Source organism: Sphaeramia orbicularis, unplaced genomic scaffold (genome assembly GCF_902148855.1).
Source record: "Sphaeramia orbicularis unplaced genomic scaffold, fSphaOr1.1, whole genome shotgun sequence".
NCBI lineage: Eukaryota > Metazoa > Chordata > Actinopteri > Kurtiformes > Apogonidae > Sphaeramia > Sphaeramia orbicularis.
The window spans coordinates 14,558-41,054 of record NW_021941714.1 but is presented as its reverse complement, the minus strand read 5'-3'; the positions used below and the strand labels follow the sequence as shown (position 1 = coordinate 41,054).

Sequence of the window (26,497 nt, the reverse complement as noted above, 5' to 3'; positions counted from 1 at the left end):
GGTGACATCTATGGGATGGAGAAGTGGCTTTTTCTGTCAGACTTGATTCAGACAAATTCACCAATTATTGGAAAACTGGGTTGATTTTGTAACACCATTAAGAGCTGATTTACTTGATAAGAGTAACCTGCATATAGGCCCATGTAAACCCTGGTTTCATGCTATACACTTCAAATGTTCAGGTTAATCTTATAAGGGGAAAGGGTCTCTGCAGGAAAGCATGGAATGGGAAATATACTTGTTATTTCCCATTAACTCTATACTAGGTTACTGTGTATATTTCTGCTATTTCTGTCATTGCTCCCCTGTATGAGTATGTCTTTTTTTTTTTTTTTTTTTTTTTTTTTTTTACCAAATCTAGAAGTTATATACATGATTGTAAAATGCTGATAAGATAAAGCTGCCTGAAAAGGAAAAAAAAAAAAAATACAAAAAAAACAAAGTGTGGTACGTACATGTGCATCCGATTGACTCATGATTGGATTTAACTTTTCTACTTTAAACACATATTAAAGGAGTTAAATGATGTAATGATATCAAAACTATCAACCACAGAGGAAAGTGTGAACCAGAACAAATCCACAGCAACCAAAAAACCAGTGGATTAATACTATGTTTCCACTGTCAAATGGTAATTATGATGTCATCAAGTCTTCTTTTTGTCACAGTTTAGACCATGGGTCTACTCTACTATCTAAAGAGCCATTTAAGAACAGAAAGAGAAAACACAAAATTGTCTAGAGCCAAAACAATCCTTATAAGTTTTACCTCAAGTGGTGACTGTTTAAGAAGCTCTTTAGAAATAGTTTTGCATGGAATATGTTGAGAATAAATCTAAGTTTTTGGTGCATTTACAGAACTACACTAAAGAAAATACCATTATTGTGCTTGTGCAGCAAAAATGTACTGGTAGCCTATGTGAATGCTTTCCTTTAGAGCCCGACTGATATGGATTTTTGGGGATGATTCCACTACCAATATTGGGGGCTAAAAGAGCCGATATCCAACATATTGGCCGATATCCGATATGGCCGATAACGATATATTGGCCGATATGTGAATAAGAACATAGCAGTCCATCCTTGTCAGAGCACGGGGGGGTAGCGGTCCGTGATTGTGTGTGTGTGTGTGTGTGTATGTGTGGTGGGGGGGGCTGAAAGCGTGATTGTCTGAGTGGAAGTGAAACGTGAAACTGACACGCTTTAATGTTCCTCTAACTCTCCTGGCAGCACACACACACACAGGAGCAGCACGCGACAGAAACTCCGCAGCAAAAAAGTTAATAAATCGGTTACATATTGCCCGATGTTGCTTAATCGGTGATACGCTATAATTGGCCCGATTAATCGGCCAACTGATCCAATCGGTTGGGCTCTATTTTCTTTGAATGGTGAATACAGATGAATTACCGACCGTCAGTGTTGTAAAATAAAAGCACTCGACTATTACTACTTTTACTGCTTCTATTTTTAGATTCATTTGGAGTATAGTCTACAATTTTTCAGCGCATAACATCAGAGTGACCTTATGGTACGACAATAATAGAAAAAATGTGTTTGGAAAAAAAAAAAAAAAATAGCCTTAGTGTTATTCATTTCCATATGTTTTTGACAAAGCCACATGGAGCCACTAGAAAAGGGCCCAGAGCCACAGGTTGCCTACCCTGGTTTAGACTAAAATGTGGTTAAACAGAAAACTCAAATATAATCACATAATATAGCAACTTTATACCTCAATAAGCTTCATTTTCACACTTGATGGAGAAGATGTTTCTGCTTGAAGTTTTATTGTCTTAAAAAAGATGTTAATACTCCTATGTTTAATTGCCCTTTTTTGGTCGAACTCCAATGACACCTTTTTAAATATTTTGACACTACTAAGTATAGACTTCCTTATCTAACTTGAAACCAGAGGAGTGAAAACTACAGAGAGTGTAAATGACATGCTATTTTCTTCACATATAGCAAAACTATATAGATGTCACATGACCCCCATAAGAAAAGGGATCTGCATGACATTCTTCTTATTTTATTAAGATTATAGCAAGCTATTATAGATGCTCTGTTGTGTGAGATTGGCTTATGAGATTATCTAACAAGTGATGGTATACACAGAGGAGTAAGGTTAATGAGCTTTCTGTGCACCATTACAGATTCTCTTTTCATGGCTGTTATGCATTTAATGGTCTCTCTTTTGACAGCGAATTGTGCAGAAAGAAACCCATGTGAATCCTTCATGTACCACTCCGCAACACAACTGTTACTCACTACATACCATCGACTCCAACCTCACATCGTTTTCCCCGTCCTCTCCCTTTTTTCACTTTAAAATGTCTCCTTAACAATCATGCACCAAATGTCTCCAAACATTAATTTTACAGCACACCGACAAACATCCATCGTGCACGTGGAGATCCAAGAATAAACAGCAAAATGTAATCGTTTTAAATAATCAACTCGTAACTAACATCTAACCTATTTTTAGATGTACTATATTTTTTCATGCGTTGTCGCATACTATGCGGTATGTCAGCGCTTCACAACCTTTTTACAGTGGAGTACCCCCTGAAATATTACACTATATTTCACTATATAATATACACTGAATATTTTTAGCCAAGTATTGAAAAATTAGACAAATTAGTTCCTGTGCCAAAGGTGTCTGTTTTTACTTTCAAACTTTGCAAACAACATATATTTAACTGTAATACATTAAAAATAACAAATCTTATGAGAACATTTTGTGTGATAAATATAAACTGAAAAGTGCCCTCTTTCACTGATAACAAAATAAATTAATTGGTCCTTAATGAATAAATGAAGCTTTCATCAACAAAAAATAATTACTTAATTACTCAAATAAATTCATCTTGACTAATATAAAATAAATAAAATAATATAAAAATAATATAATTATTAAAATGTTACCAAATCTTAGGGGGTACCTCCAAATTTTAAAAATATCGAAATGAAATAAGGTCAGGAGTGTCAGTTTTACTATATGAATGTATTTATTGTGTTTATTATTTCAGCATTACTTCTCATTATTTAATTTGTATTCAGTACATGCTGAATTAAGCACAAAAAAAACTTGAATTTAGCAAAAATAAATCTGCCAATGGAACAAGTGAAAATTATCTTGGTAAGATTTCTTGAAATAAGATTTTCAAGATCTATTGTGTAAAAATAAGTTCTTATATCTCACTGAAAAGTTACTCTTTAGGTGATTATGTCTTATTTTAAGTGTGATGAGATATTTTGACTAGAAATGAGAAAAATACACTTGGTAAGATTTAGATTTTTGCAGTGTAACAGCGAAGTAGATGACACTTTTTGTGGCAAGTAATACAAGTCAAAGACACTAGAGCAGCTGCAACTTTGGCACATGGTACCTTAATCTTTAAGGAGGTGAAAAGGTATTTATTATACAAGGTCAAAAACTCACTATATGTGCTTGTGTGGAAGCTGCACAAACATCATTGGCGTCTCTGAATAGATCGGTCAGAGAAACAGTTATGATGACATCACCTCTGCGACTTTCAGATGCATGTTTTTATATTTATGTAATTTTTACAGGATGATTTTACCACAGCTTCAGACTCATTCATTACACCATCTTTAAGTAAGCACAAATTCAATCAAGCAATTTATGAAGTAACCTTAACTTTGTATCACAAATAAACACAAGCCACTGCAAATGAATCTAGAATATAAACAAGCATTAACTAACTTGGTTGCTGTCAGTAACAGCTGAGTCACATAATGTTCTCAACGAATCACATACACATATAACCACGAGGGGCGTTCCTCACATGTCTGACGGACCATGCGACCAGCCGCTGGTAAAAACAAAGCACAATATATGTAGAGACGGTAGAATAATCTGAACAAATACATTTTTTGTAGCTACTGTTTATAGACTGGAAAATCGTGACCTGTCCCTAAAACTTTTCCACTTCAAATATGACCTTTAACGGGGTAAACCCACTCCACTGGCTAGATCTGATATGTTTCATTAAGCTTTTATGACATTCTAGATAACAACCGCACAACACATGGTGCAAAAAAAAGTCCAGACATGTGTGGAGAATTCTTTGTAGAATGGTCATGAACTTTGAACAGACTGTGTTCTGTACTGTGCAATGTGTTATTTTCCTTCTCGTGTCTCCTCTGCTGATGCACAGACTAGAGTCACACTTCCCAGAAACAACGAAGCATATGAGTATACAGGACATTATTATTTTTATTCCTCGCACATACATCTGATGTTTTCACACGTAAAGAGGTGCAAAGATCACTTAGGTAAAAGTGGAGAAGGTGTTATATAACGACATGCTTCAGGCTACATTAAGCTGGATCAAGGGGTGAGATATCTCTAGGGTGTCAAAAAAAAAAAAAAAAAAGCTCCGTTGAGGTTTTCCATGTGTTTGCAGAAACACATTTCTTCTGAATAGGCCAAAATAGCCAAATCAAACAAAAACAAAATATTAATAGTGTACATACCATATTGTCACTGTCAGGGCGGAAACCTCTTATGTCCAAAACAGTGACTTTTCAGTAAACTGGAAAACGATGCTCTAAATAATGGAGTTAAAGATGTAGTCCAAGACATTTTCAAACACGTCATTGGTTAATGTTTCTAAAACCATAGGGCCAATGTGAAGACTGACCAATAGAATTTTTTTTTATGACAAAAAAAAAAAAAAAAAGAAAAAGACCAAAAATGGACAATCTGTATTTATAAATAATAATAGTGCTCTCAAACAATTAAAATTTTTAATCACATTAATCACAGGTTGCTGTGGATTGTTTTCGATAAATCACAATTAAATATCATTCATTTTTAATCTATATTAATAGCGTTTCATTCTGCATGAGCAAACAGACTCAAGAAAGAAAGGTATATACAGTATGCCCTGAACAGGTTTATTAAACACATTTAACAATTTCAACAAAACAACTTGAAAGGGCTGTTCCTTCTTGAGTTTTTTTGTCCTCATAATTCCATCCAGAGGGTCAATGTGCTGTTTAGCGTCTTCCATCTTTATGGCTTGGTTCTGCTGCCCGTCACTATCAGATCAACTGTCCATTTGTTCATGTGCAACGGTAACTTTACTTGGACAAACTGCCCGAAATGGATTGCCAGAGGCGTTCAGAGTCATTCTGCACTGCAGATGGGTTAACTGCATTAAAGTTTTTAATCAGATTAAGCATGATGATGGATTAATCATTATTATGTTATTGTCATCATTAATGTAATAATTTTGACAGCCCTAAAAATATTCATTTTTCTCTTAGTAATAGTAGTTTATATATTTTTATGCTCATTGTCTTTTGCGTGCCATTCTTAAATGCCACTTTGTTGTTTTTTTGTTTTAATTTCCTACTTAAATTATTCTTTTTCTATTTTATACATCTTAAATTTTCTTTGCACTCAATATGGACAGCAAAGTAAGATTTTCATTGTACAGGGAAACCTGTTTCTTTACAGTACAATCTGGAATCTTTGAATCTAAAACACACATTTTAATAATTTTGTGTGCTTACATTGTCTCAGTGGATAGACTACGCAGACATGGCAAGAAAACCAGACTCAATATTGGAAAGACCAAGCCATGCATGATGTATGTCAATACTGTACCAAAGATCTAATTACAGTTTCTGGTGAACTAGATGAGTTGTAGAGGATTTTACCTACTTTGGCAGCTTCATTAGAAGGAAAAAGGACAAAATAAGGGAAAGACTGCTGCACTCAAGTCTGAAGGAAAAACAATAAAGGCTAAAAACAAGATTAGAATCTACATCAGCAATGTTAAGTCTGTCTGTATGGCTCAGAGTGCTGGCGAGTAGTTAAAGGAGACATGGATAAGATCGAAACTTTCATGATAGATGGTTTAAAGAAGATTCTGTGGAATATTCTGGCCGAACAAACACCCACTGTGGAACTGAAAAGAAGACAAGCTGCAGTAGCACAGCACTTCAGATCAGATGGTGATATTTGCAATGGAGCAATACTGGTCTCCTTAAGTTGCACTCTACCACAAGAGAAAGCAAAGGCAGCCAAAATCAACCTGCCTCAGGACAGTCGAGGCTGAACTACCCGCGATTAATCTGAGACAGAAAGCACTGGAGGAGCATTGTCCAAGGGAGGAAAAGAAATGATGATGATGACATTAACTCAAGAAAAAGCATGATTCAAAGTACTTTTATAAACTATGTATCATTTATATCTTGAGTGCTGCAAAACACACAGCACAGACATGTGCTTTGTGGATTTGGAGACCATGTCCCTTAGCGTATACTGTGTATGAGTATGTGTGTGTGTGGGGGTCTTTGTGAGTATGGGGTCTGTGGCTCACTACAGGCTATTCAGTGACTGTACGACTGGAGCCAGAGCTTGGCGCTGGCAGGAAGTCAGAGTTGTTTCCGGTGCTCGTTGGAAACCTCCATAGCTGCCCCTGGTGACTGAATTTCAAGGCAAATTGTTAGACTCAGAATCACACTTTCGCTTTTTGCACATGTGGTCATGCTGGTTTCAATCAAACTGTAATCTCCTGATTGAGTATGAAGCTGGTTTGCTAATTATATGTCCAAATCTAAGGCCATGGATCTCAGTTGGAGCCGAGAGGAGTGACTTCACAGGGTGGATGGTAAGGTTGGTGCCCAAGTAGAGGAGTTTAAGTATCTCAGGGTCCTGTTCATAACTGAGGGAAGAGTGGAACAAAAGATGGATGCTGTACTGGCCTGTTGTGGTGGAGAAGGAGCTGAGCCAACAGGCAAAATCTCAGTTTAGCTGTTGATCTACATTCCTACCCTTTACCTATGGTCAGGGTGCGATTTTTTTGGGGGGTGTGGGGGAGATCAACCCCCCTCTGGTTTTTACATTCCTACTTCTGCTCAATGAATTTCATCCCTCGGGGGGGGGGGGGGGCAGCAACCATCCAACTAAAATAACAGGCAGGTTGTGACTGAGTTTTCTTACACCTATATCCTAAATTACTGGCACTAACGTTCACCTAAACCAAACTGTCAGCAGTCTCAGAATTCGCGAACGTCCCATGCACTGGGTCGCCGTAAAGGGGGGGCATTTGTGGGGGGGCCCACAGAGCAGTGGAGGGGGTACAGTGGATACAGGTTAGAAGTTGTTAAATTTCTTGTATAATAGAGAAATAGAACCCAGGAGTTGGACGTTGAAAGTGTCACTTTCGTTACACGCCAGCGTTACATTAGTTATACACCGCACTCCCACGTATATAAGTGCTGCCCCCCCCCCACCCCCCCAAAAAAAAAACTCTGTTTTTTTTGACAAATCGCATCCTGCCTATGGTTACAAGCTTTTGGTATTGAATAAAAAAGTATTGTATTATCATGACAAAGTAAGGGAATGTGACAGAAGTTTGGCCATGTGGGAGGAAGTCAGAGTAGAGCTATATCAAGACGAGGCAACTGAGGAGAACCCCGGAGCAGATCCAAGATACGCTGGGAGCTTACATCTTTTGGTTAACCTGAGAATGTCTTGGTTTACCTGCAGAAGACCTACAGAGGTGGCTGGGGAGATGAAGTCTGGGCATGCTCAATGTTAAATATGTATATGTATACGAACGAAGTGTTCTGTACATCCTCCAGGATCTTGCCGATTTGAAGCCAAACGGAGAATATGGAGCAGTACCACTGGGAACCGATGGGGGCAGTGTTGAGATTTAAAGAGAATAATTTCCAGAAATGGTGGAACTTTTCAAAGAGCAATTATGTGAGTTGGTGAAAAACTACACATTTTAGGCTGGATTTATGGGACGTCACGTGTCACTACCTACACAGTCACTTCGGACAGCTCCACGTTGGCCCATGCAGCCTTGATGTGCCCCACTTCCAGACTGCAACTACGCAGCTCAGCAACGCAGAGACACCACCTCGTAGTTGGCCAATTTATTATCACATGACGCCAGAACTATACAGCAACAAATGTTGTGGGGTTCACAGTATATAGTTCATTTGTTTTGTTCATTATTTATTTCACTTTTGTTCTTGTCTGTTACCTTCTGCTCCTGAAAAACCTGTGTGGTTATGCACATTAATAAACCCACATAATTTAACAAATTGTGCTTTTATTTGATTAGAATAATCAATAATTATTACATTTTGGTGTTCCCCATCGGTTAACTTATTTTCCTTCAGTAGTAGCATGGTCCATCTCCTACAGTGCCTCCTTCTCCGTGGCTTATGCTGTAATACTTTTAAAAGAACAATAATATCTTCGTTGACTTCTACGAGCTCGGGAAGACACTGCTATTGTTGTTCTAAAACAGGAAATGCCTGCCGGAAGATATTGAACCCATGGAAACACCTTCACCCAGTGGAGTTTCATCATTATAACCAGCCAATACCAGAACTACTGCCCCCTTCCAATTTGGAGGAGAAACTACAACAGTTTCTCAAACGACACCACTACAGTATACTCGAGTGTGAGAGCACATAGCCCTATCGTCAGATACGGCATACCTACATGACGCAGAGGTATGCATGACTATGTATCCAGCTTTACACACTACACAACAACACATTTATGACAACTTTCGCAAAACCTCCTCTGACATCGCCATGTTTGGTATTACTGACTTTCTACTTCTGTTCTCAAAAAACCAAACTCTTCTTTGTTGTATTTGGCCAGTGTGTTAATTAAGAGTGGCACCCTCTGGTGGACTGATTGACAAACGCTCATTCCAATGCAAAGGATACATGGAAATCTAAAGGCAGTGATGCTTTGTGGCACTTCAAATGGACGTACCTACAGTATTTATGTACATAAAGTCAGCATAAATGGACATTTAGACTGCTGCCCCTGCTACCTGGATCCAGATAAGCAGCAGGCAGGCGGATGTTATTACATGTCATCAGGTTGCACTTCATAATGTAAAGCCCCAACTAAGGCTTCAACTTAAAATACACAACATATGCACATTGTTTATATTCCAGGAAAGATGGTGTGGCCTGGTGTGCACCATTAATCCCCTCTGACAACACGATAATCCTATTCTGTTGTCAATTCAATCTTTAAGCTACACAAAGACGATTCCATCTTTGCTCATTTTTCATAATTAAATTACATACACTGTGCTTACAGTACAGCACAATTTAGTCCTCAACATTTGATCCACTTCTTCATTTTAAAATACATTTTTTCCTGCTAGTTAGAAAAGGGATAATCAATGAAATACCTTTTTCACACATTGTGAGAACTGATTGCATCATTTTCTGTAATACCCAGGGCTTTCATAGATCCACTCTTTTAAAGTACTAGCAATTACAATCAGCATTAGTTGTGTGTGTATATTTGCGTGTCTTTTGTATGGGCGTGAATAAGGGAGGTGGAGGGGGTGAGAGATTCAGGTGGGTCGATGGTTTGTTCCCATTGTGTACTGAACAGTAAATTATTTGTGTGGTGGGATTTCAAGCGTGTATACGAAGTGTCAGATCCATCATCACACTCAGATTCACATATGAGGAGGGACAGAAGCATCAGAAAATAACATGCTCAGTGTTTCTACAGGTACAGTTAGGGTTAAGACTCAAGTAGCTGTTAGGTGTTTAATTTTTAATCTATTTAGGGAATTTGAGAAAGCATAGGACCAACATGGATGAAAAATACATGTCAAAACTCTCACCTACAGTTGATTTTTGGGCAGGAGTGTACCTCTTAATTATAGGTAAGTGCATTGCTTTTCTTCTTTCTTGTGTTGGTTAAATTTCCCATTAGCCTTAAATTTATGGTTATATACATTTCATTTGGGACTCAAGACATTACAAATGGCTGCTGGTGTTGACGTAAAATGCAATAGGAACTACGGAAATGTGTGAACATGCCTGAATCTGCTAAACTTTCAAATTGCACCTTCATGTTGATTCATTGACATCATTAACAAGAGGCATTTTTCTGTTTTAATGCATTTTTCTTGAATCTTCAGTCTATAAAGAATGTGTTTTTTCACTTTATTTCATATTTCATCTTTAATCATTAATTAACTGATGAATAAACTGCTCTTTCTGTATACCAACACAGAAGCACAATGTACATGTGGGCACAGTACCTCCTTGTTCACTGTATGGGTTCATTCCTTGGTTGAGAGTCCGCACTCTGTATTTAGATCATCTGGCGCACACTTTAGATCACCATGTGAAGATCTAGAGGGAAAGTACAGTTATTTTGTTTAATGTTACTGGAGAGTTCATTCAGCACCAAATTAGCCACACTTGATATCCTTATGCTAACATGACTTTCAATGCATAACATTTTGCTCAAAACAACAAATGTTAAGTCCACAGAATACAAATGTATGATACATCACCTGCCAAGTATGACTTCTGAATGCCCAAAGGGTTGATATGGTAGTTGTAGAAGGAGGCAGAACAAATAATGTCAAATTTGCGATTTTGTTACGTGAAAAACACGAATCGAGTTACATGAACAAACTATATTTGAGATGACAGATAACAATATGGCTCTATATCAACTGCATTCGCTTCTAATGCAAAAGCCATATGTTGTGTGTATGTGGTTTCAATGAATGAAAATTAACTTGTAAACATATTGATAATATGTATACCACACCTCAAACATGGAAATACAATGTTCTACCTGCCATTCTGGTGTATTTCTTAACTGCCAGTACAATGTTATCAGTGTGCAACTAAGAAAAACACATCAAACATAATAAATACAGATTAAAAGAGGTAGCTGCTATTTTATTTTTAAGAAGCTTTAAGATGCTAGCATCAACTAGCTAACTAGCGTAGTTGGTTAACACATATGGGGCTGGCCAAGTGGCAATGGATGCACAGCCTTACTACATTTTTGTTTGCCCTTTTTCAACTATTTATGATAGAAAGATGAATGATACCTCATTTTGCAGGGAATAATGAGCACTTTTAGATGTGTGATTGAAAAACATTTTTACCTAATTTTCAGACATAAAAATTGTAAAAAAAAAAAAAAAAAAATCCCTAAGTAAGGGATGGACATCAGTTTTTGACCACTTTATAAAACCTGCCTTAAAATGCAATTCCAATTTTCATAAAACTGTAAAATCCTTTCTGTTGGAACTCTAGGGTGTCTAGTTTGCACAACAGTAAACACTTAGTATTTTTCAATATATAAGGGCATAAAATAGCAGGGGTTTTGCTAAGTGTTTCGGTAACGGATGACACAACCATTATGGCAGGGGTCAGCACCCTGGTCCTCGAGAGCCACGATCTTGCATGTTTTAGATGTATCCCTCTTCAAACACATCTGATTCAAATGATAAGCCTATCACAAGCTCTGCAGAAGCCGGAAAACGACCATCAGGTGTGCTGAAAGAGGGAAACATCTAAAACATGCAGGATAGTAGCTCTTGAGGACCAGGGTTGCTGACCCCTGCATCATGGTAATGGATGGACAAGGGAGAATAATTCCAAGTTTCAATTCAGCGTATTTATTAGTATATATGTCAGGGTAGAGACTGCGATCTGGTAGGATCGGCGATTCTACCAGTAGAGACTCCGATCGTAGTCTCTACCAGTAGAAACTCCGATCAGAGTCTCTACTGGTAGAAACTCCGATCCTGCCAGTAGAAACTCTGATCGGAGTCTCTACTGGTAGAAACTCTGATCCTACCAAACATTTAATAAATACTATACTGTGATATTAAATGCACATGTTCTTATGAATTTTCATAAAATATTGCCTTCTATTTGTGAAATATACAATGACAACAAAAATGCACCTGGGATGTGTTTCAGTACCCTGTATATAATGTGTATATTTGTTTATATCATACTTTCATTTGATTACAATAAATATGTTGGTCATTTGGGCCTTACATGATATTTTATGTTTGTTTTCATTTATTAATGTAGTTATTTTCAGCAACCTCATATAAAGCACAAAATATTCAAACTATATGTGTACAATGACCACATCTGGACTTTTTAGTTAGTCTCAGCACGCTCACATAATGTATAAATAATTTATGGAAAGCACCAAATATTAAAACCATTTGTGAAATATAAAATGACAACAATTTTCTCAAAACCCTTGGAATTTCAACATTAACTTTGCATTGGCAATTCTATTGGTAAGATCGGAGTTTCTATCAGTAGAGACTCCGATCGGAGTTTCTACCAGTAGGATCGGAGTTTCTACTGGTAGAAACTCCTATTAAATGTTTGGTAGGATCAGAGTTTCTACCAGTAGAGACTACGATCGGAGTCTCTACTGGTAGAATCGCCGATCCTACCAGATCGCAGTCTCTACCCTGACATATACACTGCAATAATAATATCTACAAAGTCAAATACCTTAATAAACTAATTTATTACATTTCAACATATATTTCTCAGTTTGTTAAATGATTGTAACCACTGTAAGAAGAGTAGCAAAAGGTTTTTAAACTGACCTTAAAACTTATCATAAGTGTAATATAGGTCTAATAGAAGAGGATCAAAGTTATGCTTTGAATTGCACTGACGGACAAAGAATGCAAACATAAATTTATGCTCAATATAATGCCATCTAAGTATTTTTAAAACATTTTTCTAAAAAGTAAAACTTGTGCTGGGCACCAGAAGTAATTTACTTCCAAGATATACAAGTCTTCAAAAGGTGATTTCAAATTTATTTTTAGATCTAGATGTTAACCTTCCCTTGGCCAGCCCCACATATTAAACAATAAAGAGAACATCAGCATGACCCCAGTGCAAGGATGATTTCTTTTCAGCTGTCAGTTCAATTCCACAGACCAACAGAGAAATTAATGGCTGATGTGGCCTTGAGCAAAACATTTAAACCGCCATTTACACCCAGGGCACCTGACATAGCAACCCAATGCTCCTAGTCTGCAATGTGTGGTTCCTGCATGTTCATCTACTGATGTGTTAAAAACAGTGGCTCAGTTTCACAGTTGTGTGTGGTTTGTCCACATTCTTCTAAATTGACTTATCTTTTTTGAAAACAAAAACAAGATAGAAAAGCAAAAAGCATGGTGAACAAGGGTGCACACCCATCAAATACACTAAACAATTAAAAGGTTTACTCTCAAACTTACATAGCTATTGCAATAAGTTGAAGCAGCAGAGGTAGTCAGATAGTATGAGCAAAGCAACCACTTATAAAACATTTTCAAAAAAAGTGAATGATTTATCTCATCCAAATATATCTTATTCTGATTAAATGATTAAATATTTGATCTGAAATCATTTAGATGTAGCACTTAGTACACCTCTACCACTACCAGATCTGCTAGTACATACCAGTAAGCCAACCAGTTACCAGTAAGCTCTTTGACTGTGTGCCTTATCTGTGAAGTTGTCCTTACAAAATAAACTTTGTTAATGTACAAAAGTTTTCAGAAAGGGATTATTTTAACCTATTTATTTAATCCCATTTTCGTTCCCAGCTCATGCTCAGTGCACATCTCATCTACCATGAGTGTAATTCAATTACAGTACTGTACTGTTATCCCCACTGTACCAAAGATAATACCTTTCACTACAGATCCAGTCAGTCGATGCACTGTCCTTCACAAGACAGCTGCTGCATTTCAGAATTAATGTTTCTTCCTCAGATATATTATTGCCCAACTATGAGAGCAGAAACTGATGTGTTTATGTACATGGATGCTTCTGTAGAGATGATCTGTTACCCAATTTTTCACAATATAATGAGCGCATGTGCAGGGGTATTATGAGGGGGAAGAAAAGTGATGATGATTCTCAGGGCCCCATGACTGACAGGGGCCCTATAAAAGAGCAAAACTTGCACATGTCTCATCAATCGTGCATGAAATCGTAAAATCTATTGCAAGCAGAATTTTGATCCATACCTGATGTGTTGTATTTTTAGGGTTTGCAGCACTGAAGCGGCAAGCCCTAAATTTTAGGGCCCAAATCCCTGGCAGCACCCTGGTAAATGAGAAAAAGTAAATAAATTAGTGATTAATGGATGAAAATGACCACACAGTGATGCAAACACTAGGAGTACATGTGAGAAAATCAAGCACATAATAAAGGTTTGAATTCAGTCTTAATAATTAAAACTAGAGTTTTACAATCTCATTCCACTGTTGCAACATATTATTGCATGGGATAATACAGACTGAAATTACAGATGAAATTTCAATGAGAGAACTTTCCAGTGTTTTCGTATGCTATTAGATATCTATCAAAAGCCAAGAGTAAGAAAACACAATCCACCAGAAAGTTAGATGCTCTCACGCGCCAACATTAACCGTCACAGGCCAATCAAATAGCCCAGAGCTCCATAGGAAACAAAACACACTAAAAGCCTTTTCACACTGGAGCAAGATGGAAAATGACACACAAGCAACAATGTGAGTTTGTGATAGTTCTGACAGTTCGGTTAAAAACTCTAAAATATTCACACCAGGGAGAAATAGTAAAATGATTCAACATCACCTGTCATAACTGTCTGTTCCCTTCGGTCCACATCCAAGTAAAAAAAAAAAGTCACACACGGGTCAAACTGTGCGCAAATCATGACGAACACATTACCTAAACTCCTTACTTTGCTGAGAATAGAGTTGTTTTGTTGTCTTTTTACTTCATTATTAGTTTCGTCTTTCATGCTAAACACCGGAAGGACGCCATCTTTGCTACGATCACGTGACGTTCGATTCGTAAACTGATTGGTTGCTGCTTTTGTTGGCGCTGAGAAACCTGGGAAAAATAGACTTTGTTTTTTTGACTGTGAAGAATTAAAACGTAGCTTATTTATTACGACATTTTCACATCCTGTGTGACTTACATAGCTGTAAGAAAAATATTAATGTGTGAAATAATTCCAGGGAAAAAAAAATCCTCAAGGCCATAAAAGGGTAAAGAACACGACCTGCACATGCTCAGATGTGACAGATAAATTAAAGACAGCCTGTGTGTTACTGAATTAGCCATCACATTAGGACCACTGTGGAATTACTTTTGATTATCTCATTAGAATGAGACTTACCAGTGGGTGGGGTATGTTAAGGAGCAAGTGAACATTTAGTGCTCAAAGTTGATATGTTAAAAACGCGAAAAAAATGAGCAAGAGTAGTTATCTGAGCAACTCTGACAAGTGAGAAATTATGATGGATATATCACTGGGTCAGAGCATCTCCAGATCTTGTTCCTTCTCAGTGTATAGTGGTTAATACTAGGGATGCACCGATACCACTTTTTTCCAGACCAAGTACGAGCAGTGACGTGCAGTGGGGTTCATGGCTGGGGAGGCACTGACTCTTTCAGAGCCAGATCTACAAATATATGGTGGCCTGAGAAACTGGAATAGAGAGAGTGAGCAAAAGGAATGGCCTGGGTATATGGGCTCTGCATCAAGTCAGCATAGGTAGACTGGCAGGAACTCAACAGGAAACCTTCAAAAAGAGCCATTTCAAAGTAAAAATTAAAAAAAAGTTTATAGTCTTACCTTTATTTGTACATGAAATCCATCCATTCTCAGCTCAGAAATGTAATCCTCCATTTTTGATGAGGTGAATTAAAGTGTATAAAAAAGAACGAAGAAGATTATAAGCGCATGAATCTGTGGACTCACTGGCGCCATCTATCATGAGGCAGGGGTACTGTTTGCCTCCCCTAGTGACTTTTTCACTGCGGTTTTATGATTAAACTGCGAGCCTAAACACATTACGGAAATACATTCCATACGTTATCCAGATTATGGAAGGATAGAGCATATAATCAGAGTGTTTGAAAGCATTTTAACTGCGATATACAGAGGGACAGCGGACCAGCAGAGTTCATGAGGGGAGGAGACAGTTCTCCTGAGGCACAGCACAGCGCTGCCTCACGGCGCATCTCCTCCCTGTATTTGAACGAAGCATGTGGAAATTCTGCTATTCTAATTGACAAAAAATAAATAAATAACAATATTGGATTCGAATGGAAAATGAGTTTATAGGACATACCAGCTGACAACTATCAACATTTATTATATTTTATAGTTAACTTTTTTTTCTTTTCAAGATTGACAAGGGAGGCTCTGCCTCCCCTGCCTCCTCTGACTGCACATCACTGAGTAAGAGTACTTACATTTGAGTACTTGCTGATACCAAGTACCGATACGAGTACTTAATAATCCCATTCCAGTTGTTAGTTCCTTTTGTAAATGTGCTTTATTGTCATTATCATTAGTCTGACTGGAAACAAGTGCTGCTACTGACATTTAATGTGTTGGAATGAGCGTTTCTCAATTAATCCACCAGGGGGCGCTGCTCTGAATTAACCATACTGGACAAATACCATGAAGAAGAGTAAAGTTTTTTGAGAAGAAGAAGAAGAAAGTCAGTAATAACAAACATGGAGACAACAGAAGTAACACTAATGTGATACTAATATTGCAGCGTTTTCGCTGGTAAGGTTTAAAAGCTTAGCTTCAGCAGGTAGAGAAAAGATGAATGAGCGATAAGTTTCATTTTCATTTCCGCTGGCGGGGGTCCACACCGCTACATACGCCTGCTGGTATTCTCATTCTGTTTACGCATCCGCCAGCACCTGGTAAATGGATGGAATGTATGCAGAGGACAGACAGAACGCTGCATCCGTATCTTTCTGTGTCTTTGACGTTACTTGCAGTCAGCGTTACTTTTATCACCGTCATTTATTTTGAAAAATCTCCACACTCTTCACACTCCCCACACATTATTCCACCGCCGCGTACCTGCTGCACTGAACTGTGAATGTCACACGGACGTAAGTGGTATCGGTGCATTTGTATCGGATGTCTTTACAAGTACGAGTACACACACTGAGTATCGGAGCCGATGCCGATACTCGTATCGGTATCGGTGCATCCCTAGTTAATACTTATCAAAAGTGGTCTAAAGAAAAATGATCAGATCTCAGTCAATCGAGTATCTATGGCAGGGGTAGGAAACCTGTGGCTCCGGGCCATATATGGCTATTGGGCCCTTTTCCAGTGGCTCAATGTAGCTATGTCAAAAAGCAAAAGGAAATGAATAACACCTACTTATGTTATTTTATTTTATTTTTTTTTTATTTTTTTTTTTTTTACACATTTTGCTATTATTGTCACAACCGTAAAGTGATTCTGATGTTATGCAGTTCTAAAAATGTAGACTATACTCCAAATGTATTTTAAATAAATAAATATATATATATATATATATATATATATATATATATATATGTATATGTGCCACATGATTTTTTTTAAAGAAAATAATGACAAATGTCACTGTTTTTCCTTAGTTCTGTAATTTCGTTGTGATTCTGTAAATGCACTGAAATTTTCATTTATTCCCCACATATTCTGTACAAACTAATCCTAAAGAGCTTCTTAAACAGTTACCATTTTGAGGAAATATATAAGGGTGTCTTTTGGCTCCAGTTTTGTTTTTCTATTTCTGTCTTAAAATGGCTCTTTAGAGTGCAAAGGTTGCTAACCCTTGATTTATGGGAATATAACATTATTATTACCTGTTCAATGTTGTGATTGTCTCCTGACCTGAAGCCTAGACTCCAGCTCCAGCTAGACGAGGAGGTCATATTTTTGAGGTCATATTGAACATTTTTAACCCATAAAGACTAAAACATCCAGTGGTGACCAAAACCATTAACTGATCTAAAATGTTAAATAACTGTTAATCCACTAATCCTATTAATACATGGAAATAATTGGTGCAAAATATAGTTTATCATCTTTCATGGTCATCAGATATGACCCATTTGGACGTTGAGAGGCTCCATAGTGAACATGGAAACACTGTCATCTTCTACAACTTTGATTCACCAGTAAAACCCATGGAGTTGGATCAATAACACTAGATGGAAACACTTAGTTTATTTTCAGTTAATGATAGATTTTACTGAAAAAGTCACATTTTCTTCAGTTTTCTCTGTTTTGTGATAAAATAACCCTCAACTGATCTCTCTGATCTTTTATGAACATCTACATGATCAGTGAATTAAATATGGGAAAATACATCATTTTCACTTACAAATGAAAAATACATAGCATAATATTGGAATAAATAGTGATAAATCACTTAAGGTTAAAAATAGATCAAAATTAATTTGAAAACTGCCACAAAAGTAGTGCTGGGTCTTTATGGGTTAAAGTAGAAATACTACATTTAACTCCTTTAAGTGCGTAGTGTGTTTGGTAGTCTAAAGGTGCATGTATACACTATGTGAGTCAGTAGAGGTGTACAGGAGGTTCAGTGTAGGTAGCTGTTGCCTTGAATATTATTACAGTAAATTAAATTAAGAACTAGCACGTTGACCCATGGGAAACAACAGATTCTAGATGTGGTAGTTTTCATGCTGGGTAGAGTTGACTTTTGGGAAAAGATGTTTGTAATGCGGCTAGTACAAACACTGAATCCAAATGCAGTAACTCGGACACAAAAATAAGGTTCAAAAGATTTATTATTCACACACAGGTGAAAGAATAATAATGACAGAATCTTGAGGATAAAGGTGGGAGATATCCTCCTCTGATTCGTCCTCCGGTTCGAGGGCGGCAGCCCGTCTCCCCGAGCGGCGTTTGGGGTATTTTCCCCGACTGGGGAAAAGCAAAGGGAGGTCAGGGACGGAAACAGGTCATGCACAGGCAGGCTATCACTCAGGCAACAGGACATAAGGGCTAGACAAATACTCACGTACCAGTAAGTCAGGGCGAGAAGATCGAAACCAGGAAACCAGATGAGGCAGACAAAAACCGACAGGGAGCAGGCAGTAGGCAAAAAACCGAGGAATCCAAAAAGGGTCACAACAGGCAGACAAAACGAACAAATGAGGTCAAGACGCTGGTAAGAACTACGAGAGTTACAAACTGGCGACTGACTGAGGGAAGAGACAGGGTTTAAATACACAAAAGGGAGGGAAGACAACTAGACACAGGTGGAGCCAATCAGGGCGGAGACAGGTAATCAGGTAAGAGGTCAGGGAGAACAGAGAACAGGAAGTAAAGACGACAGACAAGACACATGAGGGGAAACTTAACAAAATAAAACAGGAAACGACAAACAAAACATAAAAGACAGACGAGACCAGAGTAACGTCTGGCTGCGGGTATGACAATGTTAGTCTATATTTTATAAGTACCAACATAAAAAATGTTTGGTAAGTCATTCTTTAAAATTTAAACAGCTATTATATATTAATACTGATATCTAGGGACTGAAGTTAGTGAATGCGTCATTCCTGTTTTTACCTTCATTTCCCATCATGCTTCCCGGTGGTACTGAGCTTCCCGTCAACTGTCATGGGTATAGCAACATGACTGTAAGGCTAATGTATTCCAAAATTACTAATATCTCCCAAAATATTGGTCCTATCAACTTGGCGTTTTCACTAGTCACTTACTTGACCAAAAATACATAAGTATGCCATACTGTAGCAGTCACCTCTTTCCAAATTTTGGGTGACGACATCATTGTCAATACTGAGGGTGGGATGTGAAAATAGAGAATGTTGTTAACCCTGTTAAGTCTGAACCATTAAATCATTGACAGAAAATTCCAGTTCTTTAAAACTGGAGCCTTTATTGGTCCTTCTGAACAACCAAAAAAATGTTTTTACAAATATCAATTTCCATGTATGATTTTCAGTTTTGCATCATATTTGATACATTGGGTCTCAAGGCTCAAATATTATTAATTTTGAATAAACAAAAACATAATATAACACAAACATGTCTAATAAATTGATAATTCCTTTTCAAAATTGGCAAAGTTCTGCCTCCTTCCTCATGAATTACAATCTTGTAGTGTCACTGGAAAGGCCTCTGGTGAATGGATTTCTCCCCCCTGGTGGATTATCTATGTTTTGCATGTATCTAATTGTATACATCAGGTTTTTCAAGAAAAACAATATCAAACTGATCATGTAGAGGGCTTCAAAACTCATGTATTAATATGATACATTTGGCATTATAGGGTTAAAATCCACATCCCGACCCTGAGGGGCAGCATTCCGGTCCCCCGCCATGGATATTTGTTGTATTTTCACACATGCTGTACTGTTTGTTCAGCGGCCGCTGCCAAAAAACATTCTGAGCATAACAATGTGATTGTAAGACTACTGTATTCCAAAATTACTAATATCTCCCAAAATATTGCTCCTATCAACTTGCTGTTTTCACTAGTCTCTTCCTTGACCACAACTACATATGTGTGCCAAACTGCAGCTGTTAGCTCTTTCTAGATTTTGTATGATGTCCGAGAAACACACACACAAACATACACTTCCCTTTTATAATACAGATAAATAAAATAAGTAAGTACAACAACATTTTTCACATATAATTATCCCTCACCTCACCTATTATGGTTGAAATTTATGTACTCGGTGAGCTCATTCACGATCGAAATAACCCTGAACACATCTTAATGGAATATGAACATGGGTTAACTTGGTGTCAAGGTTACTTTGGGAGAAAAGATTAGAGCTACAGAGGGACGAAACCACAGATGCTTTTTAACAGATTAAAAGGACTATTTTGAAATGAACACAATACATGTCAGCATCAAATCAATCAAATTCTCATAAGCTTATGTAAGAGGGACATATTATGTAAAGTAGGTTGAACCTGGCATTAACTAGTCTAATCTTTCTGATGGGGAAATATTTGCTTTAAATTTGTGATTAATTTTCCAACATTGAAGCACTTTACCTTGAGGAAATTGTACATCTGTGTTGGATATTTCTGGACTGAAGTGATATAATACATTGGTTTTGCTTGCATGCTGTGTTCCATTAATGTTGCACGCAGACAATCACATGTCCTCCACTTCACATTCACTCAAAAGAAAAGACTGTGTAAAATGGAAGTACATTTTCCTTCATGATGCTGAATATATTGTTTTCATACTTAGATCTTCAGATATTGTGTATTTGTATCTTGTCTGTACATCCTGTACAAAACATGCTGAACAGATGGAACATTCATATTCATTTTAAAGACAATATTAATGCGGTCAAATTGTACACCGTTTTTTTTTTTTTTTTTTTAGTGTTAAATGATGTAGATCTATCTGACCAGCAAATGAATACACTTCATCAAGTGTAATATTGCAAGGCTATATAATGTGTCACATGCAGCATATATCTGCCTGAGGAAACACAAGGGAAACGCAAAAAGAATACACCAAGATCAGCAGTTCACAGTATGTTATGAGGAGCAAACATTCAAAGAGCATGGGAATGGATAGATTGCACGTTGTCACACAGAAGGGAGAATAGTCATAACTGTTCAGTTTTTACCAGAGGGGATAAAAATATTAAAATAAACGTTTATGGTAGTTCATGTTGAAAAGGGACCATTTGATATAAAGGTGCTTTTCTTGGTTTGCTAAGAATGAAAGTGTGTGATATATAGGGTGGGGAAGCAAAATTTACAATGAACATTTAGTTGTTTTTTCTCAGCAGGCACTACGTCAATTGTTTTGAAACCAAACATATATTGATGTCATAATCATACCTAACACTATTATCCATACCTTTTCACAAACTTTTGCCCATATGAGTAATCAGGAAAGCAACGTCAAAGAGTGTGTGATTTGCTGAATGCACTCGTCACACCAAAGGAGATTTCAAAAATAGTTGGAGTGTCCATAAAGACTGTTTATAATGTAAAGAAGAGAATGACTATGAGCAAAACTAGTACGAGAAAGTCTGGAAGTGGAGGAAGCAACAAAAACGTACCAAAGCTTTTATTAAAGCTCTCAAATCCAAAATCCTAAAGGATCCAACCAAATCCATGAGAAAAATGGCAATTGAACTTGAGGTAGACAACAAGACCGTTAGAAATGCAGTAAAATATGATTTGAAGTTAAAATCTTACACAAGAACACCAAAACACTTGTTGACAACAGCAACAAATCCAGCTTTAGCAATTTTTGGGAATTATGTTTATGGCCGCCTTCTAGCCCAGATCTAAACCCTCTGGATTCTGCTATTTGGGGCGTTTTAGAACATGCTACCAATAGAACATCACACAGCAATGTCGACTTTCTTAAAGATACTATTAAAGAAGAATGGGAGAAGCTGTCACCCGAATATTTGAGGAACACTTGCACAAGTTTCAGGAAGCGTGTGAAGGCAGTTATTGAGAAAGAAGGAGGACACATAGAATAAAAACATTTTCTATTATGTCAATTTTCTTGTGGCAAATAAATTCTCATGACTTTCAATAAACTAATTGGTCATACACTGTCTTTCAATCCCTGCCTCAAAATATGGTAAATTTTGCTTCCCCACCCTGTATACACTGTCCTCTTCACAAGTGTTTAATTGAGATTAGAAATGCAGTTTTGCTTTAAATGTAATGCCTCACTGTGATATTAAGGATGCCGTAAGAGACGAAAGGTGACTCAAGATCATTTCAACTGAATGCAACGAATTGTAATATATACATTTTTTGATGTTTATATCCTCTGGTGGTGGAATTAAAAAAACACGTATGATAAAGGTCCACAGCTTAATTGCTACAACAATTCAAGCTAAAAAAAAATCCACCAATCAGAATTCAAAATAAAACATTTGAGAATATGCAAGTCTTTGTAAAGGTGGTTTGATCTATGTTTAAAGATCCAGTGTATGAGGTTTAGAAGGATGTAACTGCACAAATGGAATATAGCAAACACAATTATGCTTTCTTTTGTGTATAACCACCTGAAAATTTGTAGTGTTGTGTTATTACCTTATGCTACTACATCTCAGATAATGACCTTTTGAAGAGCTGCAAATCTGCAGCGAAATGAAAAACAGCATTATTTGTACATGTGAGCTTTATTTGATCATGCACAGAAGTGAAGGGACATCAAGCATGAACCTGACCTACATTTGCAAAGATTTTCAGATGTAGTCTTTGGAAGATGGAAGATGGGAACTGATCGCGTGTTGCTACTGTTAATGTCTTTTACACCTACCCCTTGCATCAGACTGACACAAGCTGAAATTGGCAGCATGATGGTGTTGCTCTTAGCATGACTGCCTCACAGCAGGACAGCCATGTTCTCCCGGTGTCAGCGTGAGTTCTCTCTGGTTACTCTGGCTTCTTCACAGTTCAAAGAAATGCAGGAAATAGACAGACAGACAGACAGACAGACAGACAGATAGACAGACAGACAGACAGACAGACAGATAGATAGATAGATAGATAGATAGATAGATAGATAGATAGATAGATAGATAGATAGATAGATAGATAGATAGATAGATAGATAGATAGATAGATAGATAGATAGATAGATAGATAGATAGATAGATAGATAGATAGATAGATAGATAGGCAAACTTTATTGATCCCAAACTGGTAAACTGTAGTGCAACAGCAGCACAACAAACAGTAAAACTAGAATGTAAGAATAAAACTAAATTCAAGAGCAAACACACTATACATAAAACATTTGAAGTATAAAGGACTTACATTGTTGGTATGTAATTATTATAATGTAAATTGACAGTTAACTGTTACCTGTGATAACACCACCTGGAATGTACTTTGTTTCTATTTTTCAGACATATTTTAGTGATAAAATATAAATATTGTCGAATGAGTTTTATTTTTATTTTTCTAATTTGGTATAGGCCTGTTTTGTTCATTGTTCTGCCTTGAAGTCTGAGGACAAGAGTGAGCATTTAAAACGTTATGTTAAGTTATTTGATGATGAGAATGGGGGTGGGATTAAATACGTTTTTCTTCGTCCCACTCCTTTTTGAGTGTAAATGAATGATTTTGGAATTTTTTTAACTTGCATGTATTCTGTAAATGCTCAAAATAAACAAATAAATAAATGAATGAATAAATGAAAAGAGAACTGGTAGAAAATCTGGACAATCAAACAGACAGTGGCTGTGACGTGTGAGTGAACAGTTGTCTATCACTATAAATTAATCCTCCAATGAAGTGCGGACCTGCCCAGGGTGGTTTTCACTCATGTGTGACATGCATTATTGCTTTTACAATACAATTTAAATATGTGATTTGTTAATACACTTAAACCTTTTTGCAATTTATGAATATAAAGCTATGTAATTCTGGTGCTTGCTCACTCAAAAATTATGTAACAAACTATGTTACATCACCTTCTATACTCTGCATTTATTGATCATTTATGCAATGATAGAATGAATGGCTGTGTGTGTTTGATTCTATAATCATCTATTTACTATTGTGGTGTTTGTGTCTGTGTTGCTTTTATTATTGTATTATTTTTGTTATTGTTTGACACTTTTTTAATTTCATTGTACATGTTTCATGTTACAGTGACAATAAAGACTATTCTATTCTATTCTATTCTATTCTATTCTATTCTATTCTATTCTATTCTATTCTATTCTATTCTATTCTATTCTATTCTATCATTTGGGAACTGACGACATTAATTATTGCACTTTTGGAGGTAATATTTTTATCCATTCATCCTGTTTTGAGCATGTCAGCAGTCTGTGGTGGTCTTTGTCTGACTCAGTTCACAAATGTCTCAAAAATATACATTTTTGAGACATTTGTGGACTCATGACTGGACAGTCAGTGTTTCTGAAGCCACACAGTCAGAGCTCATGCAGGATGAGTCTACTGAATGCAGGTCAGCCATGTGGCACTGGTGTTTTTTTTATCCTTTCAATCCATTTGAGATGAACTTGTAAACAGTAAAAATAGAGAAAATGTGCAACACTTACTGTCCTCAGTTTCCAAATGACTGAATGGAGTAATAAAGAGGGAAGAAGATCTAATACAGTAGTCAATATGTCCCTGTCCCAACAAGCATCAAAATCTAAATGTTTATATTTACAACGTACAAGTGTCTTTTTTTTTTTTTTTTTTTTTTTACATATTTTGTCAGTTAAAATAGGTTTGATGGAATTAAGATTTTAGTTTTTCCTTTCTCAACCTTTCTAAAAACAGGGTCACTGAGTAGTTGATGTTCTGTTCATCAAACCATGTGACGTCCCTCACTGGTTTGTTGACTACCCACTGATAAATTCCTCCCTGAGCCGTGGTGGTTTACTTTGCTGTCGCTTCTGCTGCTTTCTGACATTTTCAATTGTCAAAGGTTGAAAAAGGTAATTACAAAAGTGCTGTTTTCAAATGTCAGTGCCTAACTTCTCTATCCTGCCTCCTCTCTGTTTCTTGCAGCAGTTGTGTCTGTCTTTGGTAACGCAGCAGTTCTGGTACATGCCGCCCGTCGTCTCATGCTGCTCAAAGCTCCAGAGCTGCTGACAGTGAACTTGGCGGTAACGGACATCGGCATGGCCCTGAGTATGTACCCTCTGTCTATTGCCTCAGCTTTTAACCACGCCTGGATTGGAGGTGACACATCTTGCCTCTACTATGGCCTGATGGGCATGATCTTCAGCGTTACCAGCATCATGACTCTGGCTGTGATGGGGATGGTCAGGTACCTGGTAACAGGAAGTCCTCCCAGGACAGGTAGTGTAATCTGTAGAATCAGGTAGGATTATTAACAGATCGCAGTAATTCCTGTAACATAAGACAGCAAATGTCAGAGTCCTATCATCTAAAGTAAAGCTATAAGCAGACATCACAAGAAATGTAACTTTCATCTGATCCGTATTATCATAGATGCGATTGACAAAGGACAAAAAGCAGGAAAATATACGGCGCACCACATGTCCAAAATTCTTAGAACACATCAGATAACCTTCCGCAACGACTGCAGGCTCTTTGGTGGAGCTCCGCTTTCATCGTGACAAATGAATAGACTACTAGACATGAAGACATGAATCAGAGGCACCGGTGGGTGGTCTGCTTACCAACATCCACCCCGTGTAGCCCCCCTGCAAATAGAATTTGCATGATATGCATGATTCATTCACACTCATGCCTCACAACAAGAAGGTCCTGGGTTCGATTTCAGCACCAGTCGATGGGGGTGGGACCTTTCTGTGTGGAGTTTGCATGTCCTCTCCATGTCTGCGTGGGTTCTCTCTGGGTACTCCAGCTTCCTCCCAACACCCAAAGACATGCACTGATAGGTTAATCCAGTGTTTTTCAACCTTGGGGTCAGGACCCCACGCGGGGTCACCTGGAATTCAAATGGGGTCGTCTGAAATTTCTAGTGATTGATAAAAAAAACAAAACAAAAAAACAAACAAACTTACAAATAAAAATATATGGTGAGTTGAGAGAGACAATCATAATACATAAAAGACATGACAAACTCTGAAGCTGAAACTGAAGCACTGTGGTTCTGTTTATCTGTCAAATGTTCACTGTGGTCAGTTTCAGATGCTGCAGCTCTTTCATAATTCATAGTTTGAGTTATTGTTTGTTCAGTATTAATTGTCAGCCTTGTAAATCCAAGCTGGACTGACTGTACATATCCTGACCAAGGAAAATCAAATTCTCACTTTGTGCAGTAATCTACACCTGACTTTTCTGCCTCCGTCCATAATAATATACATTATATAGACTAAACGTCGTCTAAAATTAATGTTTATTTGCAACATTGTATAGC

The 26,497-nt window shown here is 37.2% G+C and overlaps 1 protein-coding gene across 1 annotated transcript; it reads left to right on the top strand.

The window, feature by feature from the left end:
• Positions 1–9,556: 9,556 nt before the first annotated feature.
• On the top strand, positions 9,557–25,449 carry LOC115416869 (opsin-5-like; the record flags this gene model as incomplete). The annotated part of the gene is made up of 2 exons (XM_030130749.1): positions 9,557–9,703; positions 25,156–25,449. Coding segments are annotated over exons 1-2 (367 nt in total), but the record flags the coding sequence as incomplete, so codon positions are not given.
• Between the last annotated feature and the right edge of the window lie 1,048 nt (positions 25,450–26,497).